The following is a 20,510-nucleotide window of genomic DNA, read 5'->3' on the forward strand; positions in this document are numbered from 1 at the left end:
TCCATCAGTGAAACCACTGCTGTCGGGAATTATGAGATTTTCTACACATTTTGCAGTGTGACCTGGTTGATAAGTTGTTATTTGATGAGTTGGACTTCAGACTGAGTGTTTCACCTTCGAGCTCCAACTCAAACACCTGCTGTGATTTAGACACGGATGAGACGCAGGATAAACTAAAAACGTTTATGTCACTGTTAGAAACAGGAAGTACAAATAAAACAAAGGGAAAGAAGAAACATCACAATAAAAAAAATGACATGAAATGAGGCCAGTTGTTTGTGTGAACACGTCAGCGGCCCGGCGAACGAACGAACGCGCCTCCAGCTGGTGACCAACGACGTCCGGCTGACAGGACGTCAATCAGCTCACCAACTGTGGAAACAGAGCACAACCTGTCAGGTCAACACAACAACAACAACAACAACAACAGCACATCCGTCCTTTAATAAAGAGGAAGTGGAGCGTGTGATGTTGGTGATGAAGGAAGCCACCTCGTCATCACTCCTGCGTCTCCATGCTCTCGTCCTCTCCGTCTCCTCCCTCCTCCAGAGCTTCGTCCTCCTCCTCCTTCCTCTCTGGAGGCTTCTCGTAGGCCTTCTCAGACGGAGTGACGATCACACCGTCCCAGGTGGACATCTCTGTCGCCAAGTCTGCATCAACACATCACAAGCCATTTAATAGTTTCAAGAAGCACAGCTCAACATGTCCAGAAAACAGAAGAGCTGTTCTGAAACCAGGTTTATGATCCTGAACGGAGACGGACACCAGTCCGTTGTGAGACTGCACTTTTAGCCGGCTCCAGTTATTATACATGTGCCTTAAGGGGCTCAGGACCGTGTTCATCTGGACACGAGTATTTGAAAAGGACAAAATAAAAAAATAAGTATGCATTTTATGGCTGAATATACAAAGACAGACTTGAAAAATAACCCTGTATTAATCCGCTATGAACAGTTTCTAACAAGTGCAGCCTTGATGGAGAGCACATCGAACGCACAACTCCACATTCTCATGACATCATGACATCATGACATCATGACATGGACAAAAAGTAGGAATGTGAGGAGCTGCAGGAAACGGAAACATGACGGAGATGATCTTACAGCTGGCGTCTCCCTCCAGGCCGAGGATCTTCCTGTAGCCTCCGTGAGAGAGAACCCTGACCAGAGTCTGTGCTGTGAAACACACCATATCCTGGAGACACACACACACACACACACACACACACACACACACACACACACACACACACACACACACACACACAGTTATCACTGTCATCAGGCTCGGCAACTTCTCCAAAGTGTTTTCAGCTGCTGTGATGTTTTCTTCCCAACGCCACCAATAAACAACAGACACACATCACAGTGTGTGTGTGTGTGTGTGTGTGTGTGTGTGTGTGTGTGTGTGTGTGTGTGTGTGTGTGTGTGTGTGTGACCAGACCCACCTGCTGCTCTAGAGTCATCACTGTGTGCACTCTGAAGTTTCCACTCTCACAGGGGTCGGTGATGCCCACTGAGCCGGGCAGGAAGAGACCAGCAGCCAACATCTGCAGGCAGCGTCTTCAAAAAGGTCCAACAAAGAGAGTCAGAGAAAACGGTCCGTCTGTAATGACTGAACAAACCGACACCGAGGAGGGTAAAGACCGACCTGTAGGCCACGTTCAGGGACAGCGGCTGCCTGGACGGGTTGTTCATCACGGCAGAGTGGCCCTGAAACAAGAAGGACAAACCTCACTGCTGTGACCTCATCACTGAGGGACGGTGTGCTGCTCACTGCTGTGACCTCATCACTGAGGGACGGTGTGCTGCTCACCGTTCACACCCAACAGAAACCGTGTGACGCTCTGATCTGGTCCTGAGATGACCTGGACATGCAGCCACACGGTCGTGTTGTTTACTCACCAGCAGGTCCAGGATCCAGGGGGTGAGGGGTTCGAAGCCGGGGAAGCGCAGCCTCAGGTCCTTGAGCAGGCGGATCAGGACTTTGACCCTGAGGATTATGAACAGTTCAGGTGAGTTCACGGTAACAGAAAGCAGCAGGTTTGATACGAGTGCAGAGAAACGGCCTCACGTTGACTGAGAGGCATTTTCCTCGAACCAGCGGGCGTGACGGATGGCAGCGAGGGCGCTCTGCAGCACCTTGATGTCCACTGAGGAAACAGGAGGAACAGTTAGCTCAGCATTTGATTTCAGTCAGATACTTTTATTTTGACAGGCTCTGTCATTAATACAACGCAGGTCAATCAAAGCAGCAGAAGCGTTACATGTGTTTACAGTGTTTTCTGATCCTTTCATGAAGTTTGATCACATAGTGGGTTAGAAGATAGTCGAGTATAATCCATCATCCATCAGTGATGTCATCATCCATCAGTGATGTCATCATCCATCAGTGATGTCATCGTTGGTTTGTGAACGTTATGAATCCTCCAGTTCAGATTCTGTCCGTCACCATCTTTGCTAGTTCGGAGCGGTTTGGAGCAGGAAGTGACCATATTTGGACGAGCTGGGAAAGGAGCCAATGGACACGCCCCCCCCCCCCCCCCAAAAAAAAAAACAAAAAACAAAAAAAACAACAAAAAAAAAAAACAGGTCTTCTTGAATCTTCTTTTCTAATGAATGAGGGATTATTTTCAGATGGACCTCCAGAAAACTAAGAAGAAGGAGTGAATGGTAAATGGTCTATACTTGTATGGCGCTTTATCCCCTTTTGGTCTCAAAGCGCTTTAACATGGTTTTCCCATTCAAACACTAATGAGACAGATCACCATGCAAGGTGCTGCCATCAGGAGAACATTCACACACCGATGGTTCACCATCGGGAGCAACTTAGGGTTCGGTGTCTTGCTCAAGGACACTTAGGCATGTGGACAGGAGGAGCTGGGGATTGAACCACCAACCTCCTGATTAGTGTTCAACCCTCTCTACCGTCTGAGCCACAGCCTCCCTGACTTTAGCTAACAACACCGAGATAACTGATGGACACATTTTATTCACTTTGGATTTGATGAGAGAAGTTGAATGGGAGTCTATGGAGCCGGAGGCTTTTTGGAGCCGACCTCTAGTGGCACTCGCTGGTATTGCAGCTTAAAGCCTCATTTTTCAGACCTGAAGTTACGAACATTTTTATAAACAGTCTGGTCAGAACACATTTGACACCAATCTGCAGCGTACAAATACAGATTTCTGACCTTTTTACAACATTTCATCGTCAAAATACAAATAATCAGTGTTTAAATAAACAAATTATCTTTCTACAGTTAATTCAATGTGAGAATTTTTTCAAAAACATTAGGTGATGGACTAATGACTGTCCCTCAATCAAACAAACATTAAAATAAACTCAATCCCAACTAGATCAGGATATGATCCAGCATCGTGTGTGTGTGTGTGTGTGTGTGTGTGTGTGTGTGTGTGTGTGTGTGTTGAGGACGTACAGTGCAGCTCCGGGTCCAGCTTGCGCAGGTTGGGGGGGACGGTGGTGATGAGAATCTTGACGGTGGCGTCAGCTGAACTGATCTCGAAGCCCGTCTCATTGGTCAGCATGGACAACACTGAAAGCAGCGACACGCTCCATCAGACATGACACAGACTCACATACATGTTGTTAAACAACACGATGTCACTGAAATAAACTAATAATCAAGTTCACTGTTTTATCCTGAATAAAAGGGAACAAAATGAGAGCTGGTTTTCTGCATGTGGTCGTCTCTCCGTCTGTTAAACATCATCACAGCTGCTCTTTAATGGATGTCAATGTTCTCTGTGTGTGTGTGTGTGTGTGTGTGTGTGTGTGTGTGTGTGTGTGTGTGTGTGTGTGTGTGTGTGTGTTACCTTCAGACGGGTCCTGTGTGCGAAGGGTCTCCACCACTTTGTTCCCAAGAGCAGCAACCGCCTCCACTGTAACAGGAAATCCATTCATCATCATCATCATCACCACAGAAACTGATAACCAACATCACAGATCAAACTTGTCATTTCCTCAGCGCGCACACGCACCAGTTGATGTTTTACGGGACAAAGTCAGAAGTTCTGCTAAAAGAGCCGGTGGCCAGCTCACTCTTCAGTACCAGAGGTCACGGGGTCATGAGTGTGAGCAGCTCGGATCACTACGTTGGTAGTGTGGACAGTAGTTTCTGTTAGAAGTATTAATACTCTGCTATGAAAAGACAAATGGATGTGTTCTATTATGATGTCACAGTGAAATCTACAGTAGCGTGATCTCTGCTGCTTCTCACACCACCAATGAACGGCCGTTATTTCTCATCATTTCTTCGATGTCCAGCGGGCTCAGAATCATAAAGCTGTGGTTCGTCATGCGTGTTTATTTCAATGTTCCACCTCTTCTGTAAAAACTCCTGAAGGAATCCCGTTTCTTCCGGATAGACTCGACCGTGCTTCGCCGCTCCGCCTCTCGTGAGGTGGATCTAAACATCTGCTGCAATATATAAACATCTGCTTCATTCCTTACTGATGATGTCATCAACCTGCAGGTTTCTCTTTAAAGAACCTGAGCAGCACCTGAACTCCTTCACAGTCACAGTTTGGATCATTAAACCTCCCGTTCATACGATGACATCACTTCCACTGATCACTCACATGTCGGGAGGATCTTCAGGATCACAACCAGGTCCGCGACGTTGTGTCCGGTCGTCATGGTTCCCTTCTTATATGAACCCACCTGACGCACCTCTTCGATTTGCTACCAGGGGACACCGTATTAACATGGGATGGATTCATACTGGCTAAAATAAACGGTTTAGTCAACAACACATTCAATCAACCAAAACACTATTTATGTACAAAATATGAGAGAGAAACCCAACAAACAAACAAAACAGTTACTAAACACTCAGTGTGTTTCTTCATGTAATGCTGGAGGGTTATTTAAATATGTCAACATGTCTGACACTTTATTTCACACTGACACATTAATAATAATAATAAATAGTCTGCCAGGTGGGTACATGTATGACTCACCACTTCAAAGTTTCCCGGTGCAACAATCAGGTTGTCGATGACATTATTGATCTTTGTGACCAGCGACAAGATGGAGGACTGAATACAGGACGACAACAGAGGACAGGGTTTCTGGGAGAAAACTTCAACGACAGTGGGTAATTCAAATAATTCAAACAGCAGGTTATTATATAAAATAATTCAAACAGCAGGTTATTATATAAAATAATTCAAACAGCAGGTTATTATATAAAATAATTCAAACAGCAGGTTATTATATAAAATAATTCAAACAGCAGGTTATTATATAAAATAATTCAAACAGCAGGTTATTATATAAAATAATTCAAACAGCAGGTTATGATGTAATCAACGCATGTTGGAGGACCGACCTGCTCGGCCGGTGTGGGGCTCAAGTCCTGGTTCCTCTTCAGCAGACACTCACTGAAGGCCGTCTCGTCAGGAGCCGGCTTCACTCGGGGGAACGCCATCTCACACTAGTGACACACAACAGACACACTAGTGACAAACAGACACACAACACACACTAGTGACACACAACAGACACACTAGTCACACAACAGACACACTAGTGACACACAACAGACACACTAGTGACACACAACAGACACACTAGTGACACACAACAGACACACTAGTGACACACAACAGACACACTAGTGACACACAACAGACACACTAGTGACACACAACAGACACACTAGTGACACACAACAGACACACTAGTGACACACAACAGACACACTAGTGACACACAACAGACACACTAGTGACACACAACAGACACACTAGTCACACACAACAGACACACTAGTGACACACAACAGACACACTAGTCACACACAACAGACACACTAGTGACACAACATGCTGCTTCACACACACAACCCTCCATTAAAGACCTCTGTGACGTCACAGGAAGGTTTCTACTCACCACGTAGAAGTCAAACGGGATGTGTGGGACGAACGGACGGTACCTGAACATGACGGAGACGAGCTCAGAAGTTTGATACACGTGTAGAACTAATAGGAGGCTTCAGGTACGGCACACTGGAATCTGACTCGGCTTTTGATTTAAAACATCACTCACCCCTGGACCAGTCCTCCACGGGACCCGAAGCGGCCTCCTCGGCCCCTGCCGCGGTCCCCTCTGAACACAAACAGAACCGCATGTTAGGACTACTCACGGATCAAACATGGAGACGACCCGACCGAGCAGCAGCTGGTCTGCTCCGACACATCAGTCCACAAGTTTTCATTCATTCAATAAGCATGGTGGTGTTAGCTAACATTAGCATGCTGGCAGGCTGATCATTGAACTATGCCCCCCCCCCTCTCTCTCTCTCTCACTCACACTCTCTCTCTCTCTCACTCACTCTCTCTCTCTCACACACACTCTCTCTCACTCACTCACTCACTCACTCACTCTTTCTCTCTCTCACTTTCTCTCTCTTTCTCTCACTTTCTTTCTCACACTCTCTCTCTCACACACACACACACACTCTCTCACCCTTTCTCCCTCTCTCACACACACTCTCTCTAACTCCCTCTCTCACACACACTCTCTCACTCACTCACACTCTCTCTCTCTCTCACACTCTTTCTCTCACACTCACTTTCTTTCTCACGCTCTCTCACACACACACTCTCTCACCCTTTCTCTCTCTCACACTCTCTCTCTCTAACTCACTCTCTCTTTCTCACGCTCTCGCACACACTCTTTCTCTCTCTCACTTTCTCTCACACTCTCTCTCACACTCTCTCTCTCACACACACTCTCTCTCTCTCACTCTCTTTCTCTCTCACACACTCTCTCTCTCACACTCACTCTCTCACTCACTCACTCTCTCACTTTCTTTCTCACGCTCTCTCTCACTCCTTCTCTCTCTCTAACACACTGTCTCTCTCTCTCACACTCTCTCTTTCTCTCACTTTCTTTCTCACGCTCTCTCTCACTCTTTCTCTCTCTCTCTCTCTAACACACTGTCTCTCTCGCACACTCTCTCACTCACACTCTCTCTCACACACACACTCTCTATCACTCTTTCTCTGTCTCTCACTATCTCGCACACACTCTTTCTCTCTCTCTCACACTCTTTCTCTCTCTCTCTCACACACACACACTCTCTCTCTCACTCTCTCACACACTCTCTCTCTCTCGCTCACTCACTCTCTCACTTTCTTTCTCACGCTCTCTCTCTCACACTCTCTCACACACACACACTCTCTCTCTCACTCTCTCACACACTCTCTCTCTCTCACACTCACTCACTCACACTCACTTTCTTTCTCACGCTCTCTCTCACACTCACTCTCTCTCACACTCTCTCTCACTCTTTCTCTCTCTCTCACTATCTCGCACACACTCTTTCTCTCTCTCACTTTCTCTCACACTCTCTCTCTCACACACACTCTCTCTCTCTCACTCTCTTTCTCTCTCACACACTCTCTCTCTCTCACACTCACTCTCTCACTCACTCACTCTCTCACTTTCTTTCTCACGCTCTCTCTCACTCCTTCTCTCTCTCTAACACACTGTCTCTCTCTCTCACACACTCTCTCTTTCTCTCACTTTCTTTCTCACGCTCTCTCTCACTCTTTCTCTCTCTCTCTCTCTCTAACACACTGTCTCTCTCGCACACTCTCTCACTCACACTCTCTCTCACACTCTCTCTCACACACACTCTCTATCACTCTTTCTCTGTCTCTCACTATCTCGCACACACTCTTTCTCTCTCTCTCTCACACTCTCTCTCACTCTTTCTCTCTCTCTCTCACACTCTCTCACACACACACACTCTCTCTCTCTCACTCTCTCACACACTCTCTCTCTCTCTCACACTCACTCTCTCGCTCACTCACTCTCTCACTTTCTTTCTCACGCTCTCTCTCTCACACTCTCTCACACACACACACTCTCTCTCTCTCACTCTCTCACACACTCTCTCTCTCTCTCACACTCACTCTCTCGCTCACTCACTTTCTTTCTCACTCTCTCTCTCTCACACACACACACACACACACTCAGTGTTTCAGCTGCTAGCAGCTCTCTAACGACGCACGCTGCTAGCTTCAACAGAGCTGCTGCTCCGAGCTCGTTTCCTCGCGCCACCAACAGCCGGCTCCAGTCCAGATTAAAACATAACACCCAATGTGATGAAATATGATTACCTCATTGTGTACGACGTTTTGATTGTTGAATACGAAAATTGTCGGAGAACTGCTCGGCGTCCCTCCGCAGACCGGACGGCTTTTTGTTCTTCTTCTTCTTCTTCTTCCTTCTCCTTCTTCGTTGCTGGCAGGTTGAAACCATCTTCTAGGAGCATCACCGCCACCTGCTGGACTGGAGTGGGACAGGAGACTAGCGGTCAAAACAAAGATCTTATTCCCTGTGCCTCTAAATATTTCGGTGTTTTGTGTAACACTCCCCCTCAGATATTCTTCTCTCAGTTGTTTGACCAGATGTGTTTTGTTGTAATGTGGGCTCAGTCCTGTTCTGTTGAGTCCGGTGTGTCCTAACCTGAGTCAACTTTGTCTGTTTCCTTATATTTTACTCTTTCCAACTTGTTTTTGTATGAAAAGCTGTTTTTTCAATGCTGATGTCTCAATAATCTTGCCAGATTTTGCATGTGTTCTTTGATAATAAATTTGACTTCAACCTTACTAAACAGAATTTCTATGTTTATTGTATTTTGTTTTATTGATTGTGTTTAATATGTCCACTTCTTTGTTGCCTTTGTACCTTTGTGGGCAGAGATCCAGAGGTAACACATCTCCACCCTTCTGCTGTGGCGCCTGCATATTTCAGGTATTTCAAGTAATGCATACTGTCTGCATGGTGGTCCAGATTTAATTCTTGTGAGTGCTGAGATACTGTCTGAAATTAAAGCTAATACTGTTCCGAACATTTATGATAAATGCTCCTTTAATCTCTTTTGAAAGCTGCATTACAGTTTGTTATTAAAAAAGGTGTCCCTGCAGTTTCAGAGTCTTTGGAACCATCTGTGAATGATAATTTGTCTGGAAGTTGTTGATTGAGATGGTTATTGACGATTGTCCGTGCTGCGACTTCCTCCAATAAACTTATATCTATTATTGATGTAATTTATGATTGATTTAGGGACTGTTGGGATGATTAACATAAACCTAATAGTTGAGCCTTTGCATTCCCTATCCACCCAGAGATATTGAATGTTTTTTTCCGGTGCTCCCACCACTCCTGTATGAGGGCTTGAGCAGGATGCGACCGACCATGTCCATCCAAACTGTCCCACCCACCTCCTGGAGGTTTTACAGTTTTCCAGGTTGACAGCTGGAGTTAAGTCCTTTTGGGGTGCATGGCAGGCTGCTTCCTCGACATGCATCTTTTGTTGGAGGTCAGACATCTGAACCATGACCTCTGAGGCTCAGTGACGGAGGATGTCTTTGTCCCTTAACGTGCTCATCTCCACTCTGAAAAGGGTTTGTGTTCTCTCCTGGTTCACGATGAGTCTGTCTGGTGGTTGGACTGATGGACGGTTCGATGTACCAAGGTCTGCTCAGTTTACAGGCTCTGAATGCTACGCCCACCAGAGATTACAAGAGGCATTCTGTGACATCATAGATCAGTAGCAAGATTCTGTGATGTCATAGATCAATAGCAAAATTCAGTGATGTCATCGGTAAGTAGCAAGATTCCGTGATGTCATAGATCAGTAGCAAGATTCCGTGACGTCATAGATCTGTAGCAAGATTCCATGACATCATAGATCAGTAGCAATATTCCGAAAGCTTAATATGGTTTATACAGTAGAAATACACAGCTTGCGATATATAGTGTCATTTTGAAAAAAAAAAAGTCACTTCAGAAAAATACCAGAATAAAAATTGGGGAATTATAAAAGTCCCAAATATACTGAGGAGGCATTTGTAGTGATGAAATTAAATAAAGGAATAATCAGTCACACTACAGAAGTGAAGGTGATTAGTGAGAGTGATGAAGGACATCTGTTGTCTGATTATTAATCTGTGCAGCAGTATCTTTATTTTCAGTGATTAAAAGGTTTATACATTCATTTACAGATAATCATACCATCGTGTGTCTTCTAACAGCACTAACATGAAAGCAGCATGTGATACATCTGAAGAGCAAACTAACTGTCAGGCAGCGTGTTCAGGAAGTGATGTCATGAGGACCAGGTGCTTACGTTTTATGAAACATTTAGTGTTTTTGTCTCATTTGCTTAAAACAATGAACAATTATTATAGTTACAATATTTTTAGACACATTTCTCTCTTCAGGTTCTCACGGCAGCACATTTCTGTGCAATAAGTGCAAATGTAGCTGGGACTTACTCTTTAAGGAGAGAAACCCTGACTGACAACAGGGTGAGAGAGCATAATGTTGTTTACAGCTTGATTTGACTCATATGATGGACTTAAATCACAACCTCTGCTGCTCTGATTTAACCTTTCTATTTTGATCTTGTTCATAGCTGTACGAAATACTTTAAGTATTTCTAGTTTGAATATCAAAACAGGTCTAAGATATTACAATCAACAGCAGTTATCAGCAGGTTGGCTGCTGTAACAATTTTGGAGTGAAGTTTACAACAGCATTGACTCAGTTCCATTTGTAACCAAACAGCAACAACAAAATGTTACTTCAGAGAACATGTTGCAGGCAAAAGAGGTTTAAAACCTTTGAAAGTTCAGAGACGGTTCCTGTTGGGCATGAATGGAGGGCCCACGGACGCACACGGAGCAGCAGGAAGCAATAACCTTCATCAGGAAGAATTCTAAGTTACGTCACTTGATCAGCAACTGAGTTTCACATGTTTTTGTGACCACTGGACTCCTGAACATTTGTGATTTCAACACTGCTGGAGCAGAGAAACATCAGATTTTGTGTTAAATGTTTAGGGAACAAAGAAATTGTAGGGAGCCACATCAGGTGAGTAAGAGTTGTGGGGAGCGTTCATTGTGTTGTTGTAGGTGAGAAACTCCTGCATGATCGCGCAATGTTGGAGAAGCCTGTTGCCATGGCGCCACAGTACTGGAAGGTCCCAGTAGAACTCGGTAGTGACAGTCTGACTCTGGGGAATGAATTCACGGTGACACAAAGAAAACCCAGCTGGTGTCTCCTGACCTGACGCGCCTTCTTCAGTCTTGGACAGTGAAGCTCCGCCCCTCTTGAAACCAGAATGTCATCAGAACACCTCGCCCGGCTCGTCGCTTCATCGCCGTAGACTTTCTGAAGCATTTCAAGGGTCTCTGTGGACCATTTCCAGAGTTTGACCCAAAATCTAATGTTTCTCTGTTCCAGTTTCAGGTCCATGCTGACACCACAAACACACATGCACCATTTGTCTCAAGAAGGCGTGTAACAGACTGATGATTAAGCGATGTAACTTGTAATACTTCCTCCTGCTGCGTGCACATCACTGTCCTGCACTCACACAGCAGAAGGAATCTGAACTTTCTGATCTGTCCTTGTAGTAAAAGGTTGCTTATTTAATCTGCCCTCGTTCCAAACCAAACTAACCAACACAGATTGTGCACATACTATCAGTGAAGTGGCTTGTTGTTTCAGCTTTCGGTTGAAGCTAAAAATGTGTTTTTCTGCTGCTTTGTTTCTCTTACTATACTTACTTGATTGGTCTTAGTATTTGTAGAATAAATCAACATTGATCCACATCATATCCTCAGCAGACTATACTGTCGGTCCAGCCGTGCTGACACTGATGCCGTGTTCACGTCATGCCAGAAATAGAAGGATGTAAAACCTGTTGGGACATTCACATTTATTTTGACCTTTTCACCTTGGGCTGCTGCCGCCAGGTTTGTTCTCAAAGAATAATACTGAGCTGGGAAGCTGACAGGAATGGGTTTTCCCTTTTTAACATCCTGTAACTGACATGACATGACACCACAGGGAGCAGCGTGAGCTGAGTTCAGGGCTCCATGTCCACAGCTTCTATTGGTTCCACCTGGGGCTCAGTGGGCGGCGTGGAGATGTCCTCCCCCTGCTCCGAGTCCGGCTCCGTCACAATGACAGCCACCTGCGGACACACAAAGAGCAGAGACTCAACATCCACACAGTAAACTGTCATTTCAGGGCGTGGCCACACATGATGTTATGTTTGGAGAACACTGCAGTTTAAATCTCACTGTGGACCAAACACCTCAGACTCAATACGAACTCTACGGTGGGTCACTGTGGGTATGAAGACCTCATTAAACGGGTTCACGATTTGTTCTCTGACTCTACTTGATAAAGAGACCTCCTTCTGTTTCTCGTGGTTTTTCTTTGGTGTGGAACCCAAAACCAGCTGTGAACTTAGCTGTGACATTATGGACGTGCAGGATAACGTTGGTATAATTTACTCTAAAAGGGTGGTGTGGCCTCTTTTACCCTCTTTTTCATAACTTTCCAGTTTAGAAAGGATTAAGACTCTAATAGTAAGTATTTAGACTAAAAATATGAATATTGTGTATTCATTTATTAATGTAATATGCTCTCTATGGCAGTTAGTTCCTCTGATAAATCGCAATCTTGCGATATCAATAATTAACACAAATTCTCACAAAAACAAAAATTCCAGTGATTTTCCCACAAAAACTTTTGCATGTCATTCTTTATCAGGTAAAAAAAACAAAACTTTTTTTCTCAGCTTGCATTTTTTTGTGTGCAAAAACTCACTTAAAATTCCACAAATTACATCAAAATTTTTGACAAAATCTGCTGCAAAATCAAACATTTTTAATTGCAACAAACACAAAAAAACTTCTGGAGGAAAATGGCGAGTATTAGACTACACTGATGGGTTGGTAGATAGGCATTCGTCTTGTTGTCAACTCGGCCTGTAGCGTTTTCCATTTGATTGGAGAAAAATGAATGAGCAGATCGATTTTATTGCCTCTATACTATTATTATAATGGAATTACCACCAGCAGCCCAAATACTGTATGTGGCAACGTTGATATGTCACCAAGTCGTTGGCACACACTGAATCAACAAAATACCGAACAAGACCGCACCCAAAAGGAAGAACTATAAAACGACTGAGGTGCCAGCTAGCACTGCAGAGTCGGGCCTTAAAAGACTTGTGGTACCTGAGAAGGCTCTTCTGCATCAGCAACAGCTGGAACAACCTGCACAGCTGGAGCCGGTGGAGGCCGGGTCTGGGGATAGACGGGTCTCTGGCTGGGAGCCTGCAGGACACACACATACGTTCAGTAACTAGTAGTTACAACCTACGTCTACCAAATTACAGCAGTACCAAGACCAGGTTTAAATGGCTCATTAAATTAGATGTTTCTTAAAGGAAAAATCTGCCTGACTACTAGATTACTTGAAGGTAAATGGAGTCAAATGAGACACTATTTGCTAGTTTGCTACTATTTGACACTATTTGTATTAACAGAGGAGGCAAATTTTCTTATCAGTTTTTATCAGGTGGAAACCCTCTGTGATGTCACCCATTGGTTAATGAACTGCCATCTTGGTTTTTGGAACCAGAAGTGACCCTATTTGGACCAGCTGGGGAGGACTGAGGGGTGGATGATCCTGACGACACTGAGCCGGGCCACCTGTACAGGGAACCTGACTGCACCTGAGGCCTGTCAATCAAACCAAACACGATCCCAAACATACCAAAAATCAAATCAATTATTGAAATATTTACTGATGGACCACCAGAACACTGATGAGAATAAGTGCATTTCATAAATGACACCATAAAGACTTATTTAATGAGAGAAATGTACATTATTGAATTGAAGCCAGCCCTTAGTGGCCCTCAGTGCTATTGCACTTTAACGCACTGGCCTCATCTTTTAGATCTGGAGGCAACATCCATTCTTTTATACAGTCTTTAGTTTTTCTGCTGGAAATGTCAGCATGAACCAGGATGGATTCATGGAGCTTCTGATCTTGTCTCAGCAGCTCAGTCTCTGGAGAGCATCCGGATCATCTCCACCAGCTGGATCCTCTCGCATTACGAATGAATATCTTAGTCAGACAAAAAGTGTAAAAAGGATCCCTGTCAATAACATCCTCTGCACTCGTATGTTCGGTGGACATGTTTACTGTTGGGAACGTAGCTGGTTGTGGTCTCAGACTGCACTAAAAATGGACTGGGCTGTTTTTGATGAAAGATAATGAACTACTTAGTTATTTGTATTGATTTAAATACCTCAAAAGAAGCACGATAATGAATAAAGTGTAGTTTTTTAGTGAGTGTTAATTATATTCAGAAATATTCAGCAATAAACAACAGTTTACCAACACTGAGTCTGTGTGACTTTGCTTTGGAGTATTCCTGCTTCTGAGGTCACTGGTGAAGCTTTGAGGTGTCAGAGCTCACCTGGTTTCCACTAGCAGCTAAGACACTGAGTCCGAACAGCATGGCAGTGATGCAGATCAGCAGCTCCAGCACCAAGAAGATCACCAGCGTCCCCAGGATCCCGTCAATCAACAGCTAAACAGAGAAATCAGAAAATAAGGTTTCTTTCTGTGACACTGATGATTCCACAAAAAATATACATTTTCTATTACTAAAGCACATTTCTGTCTGACCAAAGAATTTGTTGGAACAATAGTCGGTCACTTACTTTACACTTTTGCTCGATCAGCCCGGTGCATTTCCTGAAACAATGTTGCTGCAGTGGACAGTAAAGAAAAAGAAACATGGAGTCTGCTTTTTCACAACATGGTGTCAACTATGAATCGACAGTTTGTCTTCTACTAAAGCAAATGTGCAGTTATACGTCAGAAAGGGCTCTGTGTCTAGCCTGAATCCTCCAAAGCATGAAGAATATCAATTATTCTCCATGAATATGGTCGGGTAGGACTTGATTTAAAAAAGAAAATCTGTACTGAAAGATTTACCATGTAAAAATTGTTTGTTAAAGTCCACCTGCAAACCATATTCTCTTTATGTCTATCACACATTCAACATGTCGAATATGAATTCTAAATAGTTTGTGAACTAAATTTTGTCAATATGACTGTTAGTAATTTTAGTAGTTTGTGACAATGCATTTCCAAATCTTAAGCTTTTCCTATAATGTCCCTACTGTGTACCCCCAGGCCTTTTAATTTGCAAACTTGACATGATTCACAGGCGTCATCGACATTTTGGAAACTATAGGCTCTGTTGGAAACTCTATTACCTTTATAACAATAATAATTCAGGTAGGAACATTAAAGTTTGCCTTTTAAAGGCTCAACATGCTGTAGGAGGGGTGAGACAGTTCCTGCTGCAGGAACAGAGCGCAGTACAGTGACATGCACGGAGCAGGACGAGGCAACAACCAGGAGAACTACAGGTTACACTGCTTCATCAACATCAGAATGTGTTTTTGTAAACACTTGTACGCACGCATTGGCGTTTGTTCGTGTTAATTTTTGGGATCACTGCACGTCACTGTTCTGTGCTGTGTTCACGTGCAGCAGGAACTCTCGGAACTTTATCATCCACCTTTCTATCACTTCCAATAAGAAAAACAGAAAGGAGCAACGAGAGTGTGTGACAACTGAACTTTTCATATTAATCCTTTAACTGTGGCGGTGGATAAATGTTTATGTTCTGATGAAACCCTGAGAGGGTTTCTTTTCGTCAGAAATATATTTCTGTCCTGCAAACATTGTTTCAGTCTTGCACCAGACAAGACTAAATTCTCTCAAACTAAAACAATCCATCTCAGCAGCTTTAGCCCCAAACTGATTTAACCAGGCTGTAACACAGCGTGACACAGAGCTCAAGAAAAATACGATGTTTTTACTGCAAAAGTGATATTGGAGTCGTAGCTTATGTCTATTCTGTTTTCTAGTAATTAAAACCTTCCATCTAATAATTTTTACATATTACTCGGTATTCTCTCAGTTGGTTTTGAAGTCAGTACCACAGCGTGCAGCTCCAGTCGGCGGCAGTGTTCACAGTGGTAAGAGTCCTGGCGGTACGGGAGGTGTTTGGACATCAGACCCAGAGCAGCGGTGGCAAACGCAGCGCTAATGAGGTGCAGCACCAGGACACATTTCACCTGGAAACAACAGCAGTGATGCTCACAAACCAAGCAGAGAAATAAACTGCAGCTGCATCAGGAACGATGCTGTATCACATTACTAATGTGTCAGTGGATCATCCAAATGTGGGGGCTGATCCTCTAAAGTATCATATTTCACGGATGTACTTGGCAAATATAGAGAAAAAGCCTTTAAACAACATAAGAGTATATAGAATTTACCAATTAAAAACATGAGGGGATTATTTTCAACCTCTTACATTCACTATACAAATAATATTGAAAAACAAAAACATTCTTAAAATATTGTACCAAGTGTAGACCGCACGGCCAATAGTGGAAAAGAGCATAAAGAGGAGAACTTTACAAAATGCAAATATAATATTTTTACGTCTTGAGAGAAAAAAATGCTTAAAACAACATTTGTAGAATGACATTTTTCAGATACTATAATCATACAGATGAACAACTTTGAGGCATGTAATTTCACAGTGGTGTGAGCTGGCAGAAATGAACAAGGCATGCTAATTCCTGGACTGCTGATTACATTCAGACTGACCCAAAACAGAGAAGGTCTCCTCCCACTGTGGACCAACACGGAACCAGACAAGGTCACCTGGTGCATCACAATACAACGTAGTCAGACACAGTGTTCAAAAGAAATGGCAGGAAGGTCTTAATGCTTTTTTTTTTTTTTTTTTTAAATTCAAGTATTATATACAGAAGAAAACATGAAAAGATGCTGTGAAAATCTAAAAGTACACTCTGGAAATTCCTCTTCAGTCTCTTACTGACCTGTATGACAACAATCAGGAAGAGGGCCACGTCTCCTGTGAAGTGGACCTCATGGATCTGAAGCACAGAAGCACTGAGACAGAGAATCAGAGCCCCGATGACGATCTGGATCGCCTGGATGTCGGGTGGTAAAGAATAGATAGAAGAATTAATCAGCATGTCATGCATTTATAAAAGGCAAACACTAAAGTCAGAGGTCTTTATTGGATAATGAGACTGAAATGTTCATTTACATTTAAGGAATCATCTCAGCTGTTTTAATTTTCAATGTGGGAACTCTTTTACATAATGCAGTGTGTTATGTCTGATACAGGCAGCTGTGACTTTATATGGGATGTACTGTATATATGCACAAATACCTGAGTCTGGATCACTGACTTATTGCCTTAAGTGTGGTTTCCAACTTTTTTTTCTTTTCTGCTCACCCCCAGAGTCTTGGGCTCCATCTTCAGGTGGGACTGCAGTTGTCCTGCAGAGAGGGTCCCTGTCTCTGCTGCCGGCATTGGGTCTTTCTCATTTTGAGCCATCCTGATGCTGATGGAGAAACGGCAGGTTTCAAAAGAACATAGGACAAATAACAGTTAGTAGAAAAGGTTCAGCCAAAGGGAAAGAGTAGCTAACAAAAGAAGTGGATGGTTAAATGATTTTTGAAGAAATTAAAATAAATACATTGTGAAATGTGTCAACTGATTGAACTGATATCAGCCCTCATCACAGATCTGTCCCAAATATATGGACTCGTAGAGCGATTATCGACCACATGCAGTGAACCCTGAAGGTTTGTGAACCCTCAACAGTTGTGAATGTTTCATCGTAAAAATGTTGGGACGCTGTGTAAAATGTAAATATAAACCGAATTAAATGATTTGCAAATCATGTAAACACATATTTAATTGAAAATACACTAAAGACAACATATCAAATGTTGAAACTGAGAAACTTTATAGTTTTATGAAAAATATCTGCTTATTTTGAATTTGATGGCAGCAACATGTCTCCATAGTAGAAGAGTCCGCTGATAAACTGACCTCCTGCAGTCCAGACCTGTCAATCATTGAAAACATCTGGAGCATCAGGACATGAAAAATACAACCAAGGAGACCCTGAACTGTTGAGCAGCTGGAATACTATACCAGGCAAGAATGGGACCACATTTCACTTTCAAAACTCGACTCGACTCGAGTTCCTAAACATTTACAGAGTGTTGTTAAAAGAAGAGGTGATGCAACACAGTGGTGAACATGACCCTGTCACAACTTTTTTGAGACGTGTTGCTGCCATCAAATTCAAAATAAGAATATATTTTTTTATAAAACAATAACATTTCTCAGTTTCAACATTTGACATGTCTTTGGTCTGTTTTTTTTTTTTTTTTAATAAATATGAGTTTACATGATTGACAAATAACTGCATTATTTTTATTTACTTTTTACACAGTGTACCAACTTTTTTGGAAACAGGGTTGTACTACTTCACCTGACTTCCTCCTTTGCTCCCGTCATAATTACCACGACCACAAGAGGTCTCGATGGATGGAACCTTCTGGCCTACTTACTACATATTAGGTGCAGTGAGCCAGGCTGAACCTTCGATTATTTAACTAGATGGGTGATTGGAGACTCCTGAACCTACAAGCAGGTTTATGGTCGCAGTCCCATGTAAAGAAATATAGCAAAATGTGTACGGCAGATCACATCAGGCAGGATGTGATAAAACAACATGCATGAAGCAGAGGGTGAGAGTTCGTTGCAACCTATAATCTCACCACTAGATGCCATTAAATCCTACCCACTGCTGCTGGGAAGCCAAACTGCAAAAGTAAAAATCTCTATCACTGTTAATTTATTTAGGATTAATGAATGTATAATTATGTTGGGAGTTTTATTATATAAAAGTAAAATGTGACAGCATCCTGATTCTAATCTGTTTCTTTTGGCTGTAAGACTGAGATGAGTGAGTCTGTCCCCTGAATAGACTGAAGATGTCTTTGCGTCTTTGTCCAGGCCACAGCCTGCAGACTGACTTTCACTTCCATCATGCAACAACAGCCTGCAGTCAGTGAAGCAAAGAACTTCTGCTGCTGTTCAGGAGAAACAGAGTCCTGCCTTCAATCATCATCATCGATGCGGTGGGTTTTTGGATAAATATTCATGTCCTGACTGAGAGAATATTGCAGATGTGCGGACGAGCTTTAAAATGACGGAGGGCAACGGCACAATGATTCTTGATAGGCCGGTGATCTAAAGATAGGCTGGCTGTATAGAGACATGTAGAGGATTGCTACTCAGTGTTTCATGCAGTTGAGACTGAGCACGGAGCTCTGTGATGAGTTAGTAAACCGTCCGGTGCTCTGCGGGATGCTGCGGGATGCTGATGGGACCGCAGCCGCCACACCATTTAACCAGACCCGGACTGTTTTTTTGGACATCACGGATGTTACTTTCCTCTGAGCGGTGTCCACAGTTCTGATGCCAAATGAGGCGCTCCGTCCTGTCCCACAGCTAGTTAGCGTTGCGGGGCTTCATGCAGAGAACAGACGGTCTTACCTCAGTCGTGTCACTGGATCTCGTCCTTTTTCGGATGTGTTCAGTGAAGATACGCTGCAGAGACGCTGTCAGTGCGCGTGTCTGCTCTGCAGTCTGCCGCAGGGTGTGTTCAGGTGCTGGATTTCACTGCAGCACACTGGTGCTGCGACTTTTTGCGGTCTTGCTACCTGGTGCACTTCACATGAACGACTGCAGACAGGAAGGGAGTCCAGAGCAGGCTCAGCTCCCGTTATATAAGATCACGCTTTCATTATAAAAATAAAAATAAAGATAACCCAGCATTATGTAGCCTGTAAATGGCTATATTTAAATAAAGTCATGATGACAAAAAATAAAAGTGTCACAATTGTAATAAGCTCCTAAAAACAATACAATTTAAGCCTAAACATAAAGTGTGTGCACAAAAGAGAAAAATCAGTTTGTAATATCTGTCTTAGTTCTGGGTAATCAGGGTGAAGCCAGTGTTCCTCCCTACTTGGATGCTGATGGGGGCCGGTGAGGTGGAGGAAAATGTAGTTTTGTTCTCGCCACTACCCTCAAAAGCCAGAAAACATGATAAAAGTTGTGATGAAGTGAGCTGGAGCTGTATGAGTGCAGAAAAAGGTGGTGCCAGTACCATTTCATCTAACAGCTTGGAAGACCTTTCAATGCTCTGAAGTGACAACGTTAGAGGCTGGTTTCCATCAGTGGTGCACACACTGAAGACATTTCCCCAGCCGTAGCATGAGGCACCAGTTTGGAGTGAGTTGCAAGGCTTTTTAAAATTAAAACAATTGCATGGATTATGGGAAGTAATAGTACTAATGTTTGTAGATTATACAGAATCTAAGCAGGTTTTAGGGGCCTGTATGAAGCTAGATCACCTGATGAACAATATACTAGACAGATTGTAGCTGGCCTGTCGTGCAGTAAAATCTTTAAGGAAATCTTAGTTATTCTTTTGTGTATGTTTACAACATTTTGCCTGTAAAACCTTGCACCTGACTATAGGATGTTTTCTGTTTGTTCACGGTTTTCCAGTATTTTTATTTCCTGTTTTAATTTGTTACTCATCCTGACCTCTGGTTTCAGGTGTCCTGACTTCCTGCCTGGGACCTTACAATGCCACGTGCCGAGATGTCTTATGATGTGATTTGGTTCTATTATAATAAAAGGTTTTACTTGACATGCATTGTTCTTCTCT

General features: G+C 43.3%; 2 protein-coding genes across 3 annotated transcripts; both read right to left on the minus strand.

Annotated features, from left to right (window-relative positions):
* Positions 1–169: 169 nt before the first annotated feature.
* On the minus strand, positions 170–8,269 carry ilf2 (interleukin enhancer binding factor 2). Its single transcript, XM_069176056.1, has 15 exons — positions 8,151–8,269; positions 6,070–6,129; positions 5,914–5,956; positions 5,351–5,455; positions 4,980–5,057; positions 4,599–4,701; positions 3,834–3,899; positions 3,437–3,553; positions 2,074–2,152; positions 1,905–1,992; positions 1,651–1,712; positions 1,448–1,562; positions 1,104–1,194; positions 492–650; positions 170–372 (listed from the first exon to the last, which is right to left on the minus strand). The coding sequence occupies exons 1-14, from the start codon at positions 8,153–8,155 to the stop codon at positions 499–501; spliced, it is 1,164 nt and encodes a 387-aa protein (XP_069032157.1). The 5' UTR covers positions 8,156–8,269; the 3' UTR covers positions 170–372; positions 492–498.
* Positions 8,270–9,968: 1,699 nt separating this feature from the next.
* Positions 9,969–19,452, minus strand: LOC138214575 (membrane-spanning 4-domains subfamily A member 6B). Of its 2 annotated transcripts, XM_069176301.1 has the most exons (9): positions 19,328–19,452; positions 17,207–17,315; positions 16,782–16,895; positions 16,546–16,602; positions 15,867–16,004; positions 14,574–14,621; positions 14,327–14,440; positions 13,074–13,172; positions 9,969–12,019 (listed from the first exon to the last, which is right to left on the minus strand). In XM_069176301.1, exons 2-9 carry the CDS (start codon positions 17,306–17,308, stop codon positions 11,912–11,914), a joined length of 780 nt encoding a protein of 259 aa, XP_069032402.1. In that variant the 5' UTR covers positions 17,309–17,315; positions 19,328–19,452; the 3' UTR covers positions 9,969–11,911. The 2 variants fall into 2 exon arrangements, with proteins under 2 accessions (XP_069032402.1, XP_069032404.1); XM_069176303.1 differs by lacking the exon at positions 14,574–14,621.
* Between the last annotated feature and the right edge of the window lie 1,058 nt (positions 19,453–20,510).

Source organism: Embiotoca jacksoni, unplaced genomic scaffold (assembly GCF_022577435.1).
Source record: "Embiotoca jacksoni isolate LCO1_2020_lvr unplaced genomic scaffold, fEmbJac1.0.p SCAF_7, whole genome shotgun sequence".
NCBI lineage: Eukaryota > Metazoa > Chordata > Actinopteri > Embiotocidae > Embiotoca > Embiotoca jacksoni.

Bases quoted from the DNA above. Each gene is read 5' to 3' on its own strand.
- LOC138214575 (XM_069176301.1), bottom strand. From the start codon at position 17,308: ATGGCTCAAAATGAGAAAGACCCAATGCCGGCAGCAGAGACAGGGACC. The intron at 16,005-16,545 runs GTCAGTCTGAAT...TGTTGTTTCCAG, and splicing joins GGAGACCTTCTCTGTTTTGG to GTGAAATGTGTCCTGGTGCT. The intron at 14,622-15,866 runs GTACTGACTTCA...TGTCCACTGCAG, and splicing joins GACTGGAGCTGCACGCTGTG to CAACATTGTTTCAGGAAATG.
- ilf2 (XM_069176056.1), bottom strand. The intron at 1,993-2,073 runs GTGAGGCCGTTT...CATAATCCTCAG, and splicing joins GAAAATGCCTCTCAGTCAAC to GGTCAAAGTCCTGATCCGCC. The intron at 1,713-1,904 runs GTGAGTAAACAA...TTCTTGTTTCAG, and splicing joins CCTGGATCCTGGACCTGCTG to GGCCACTCTGCCGTGATGAA.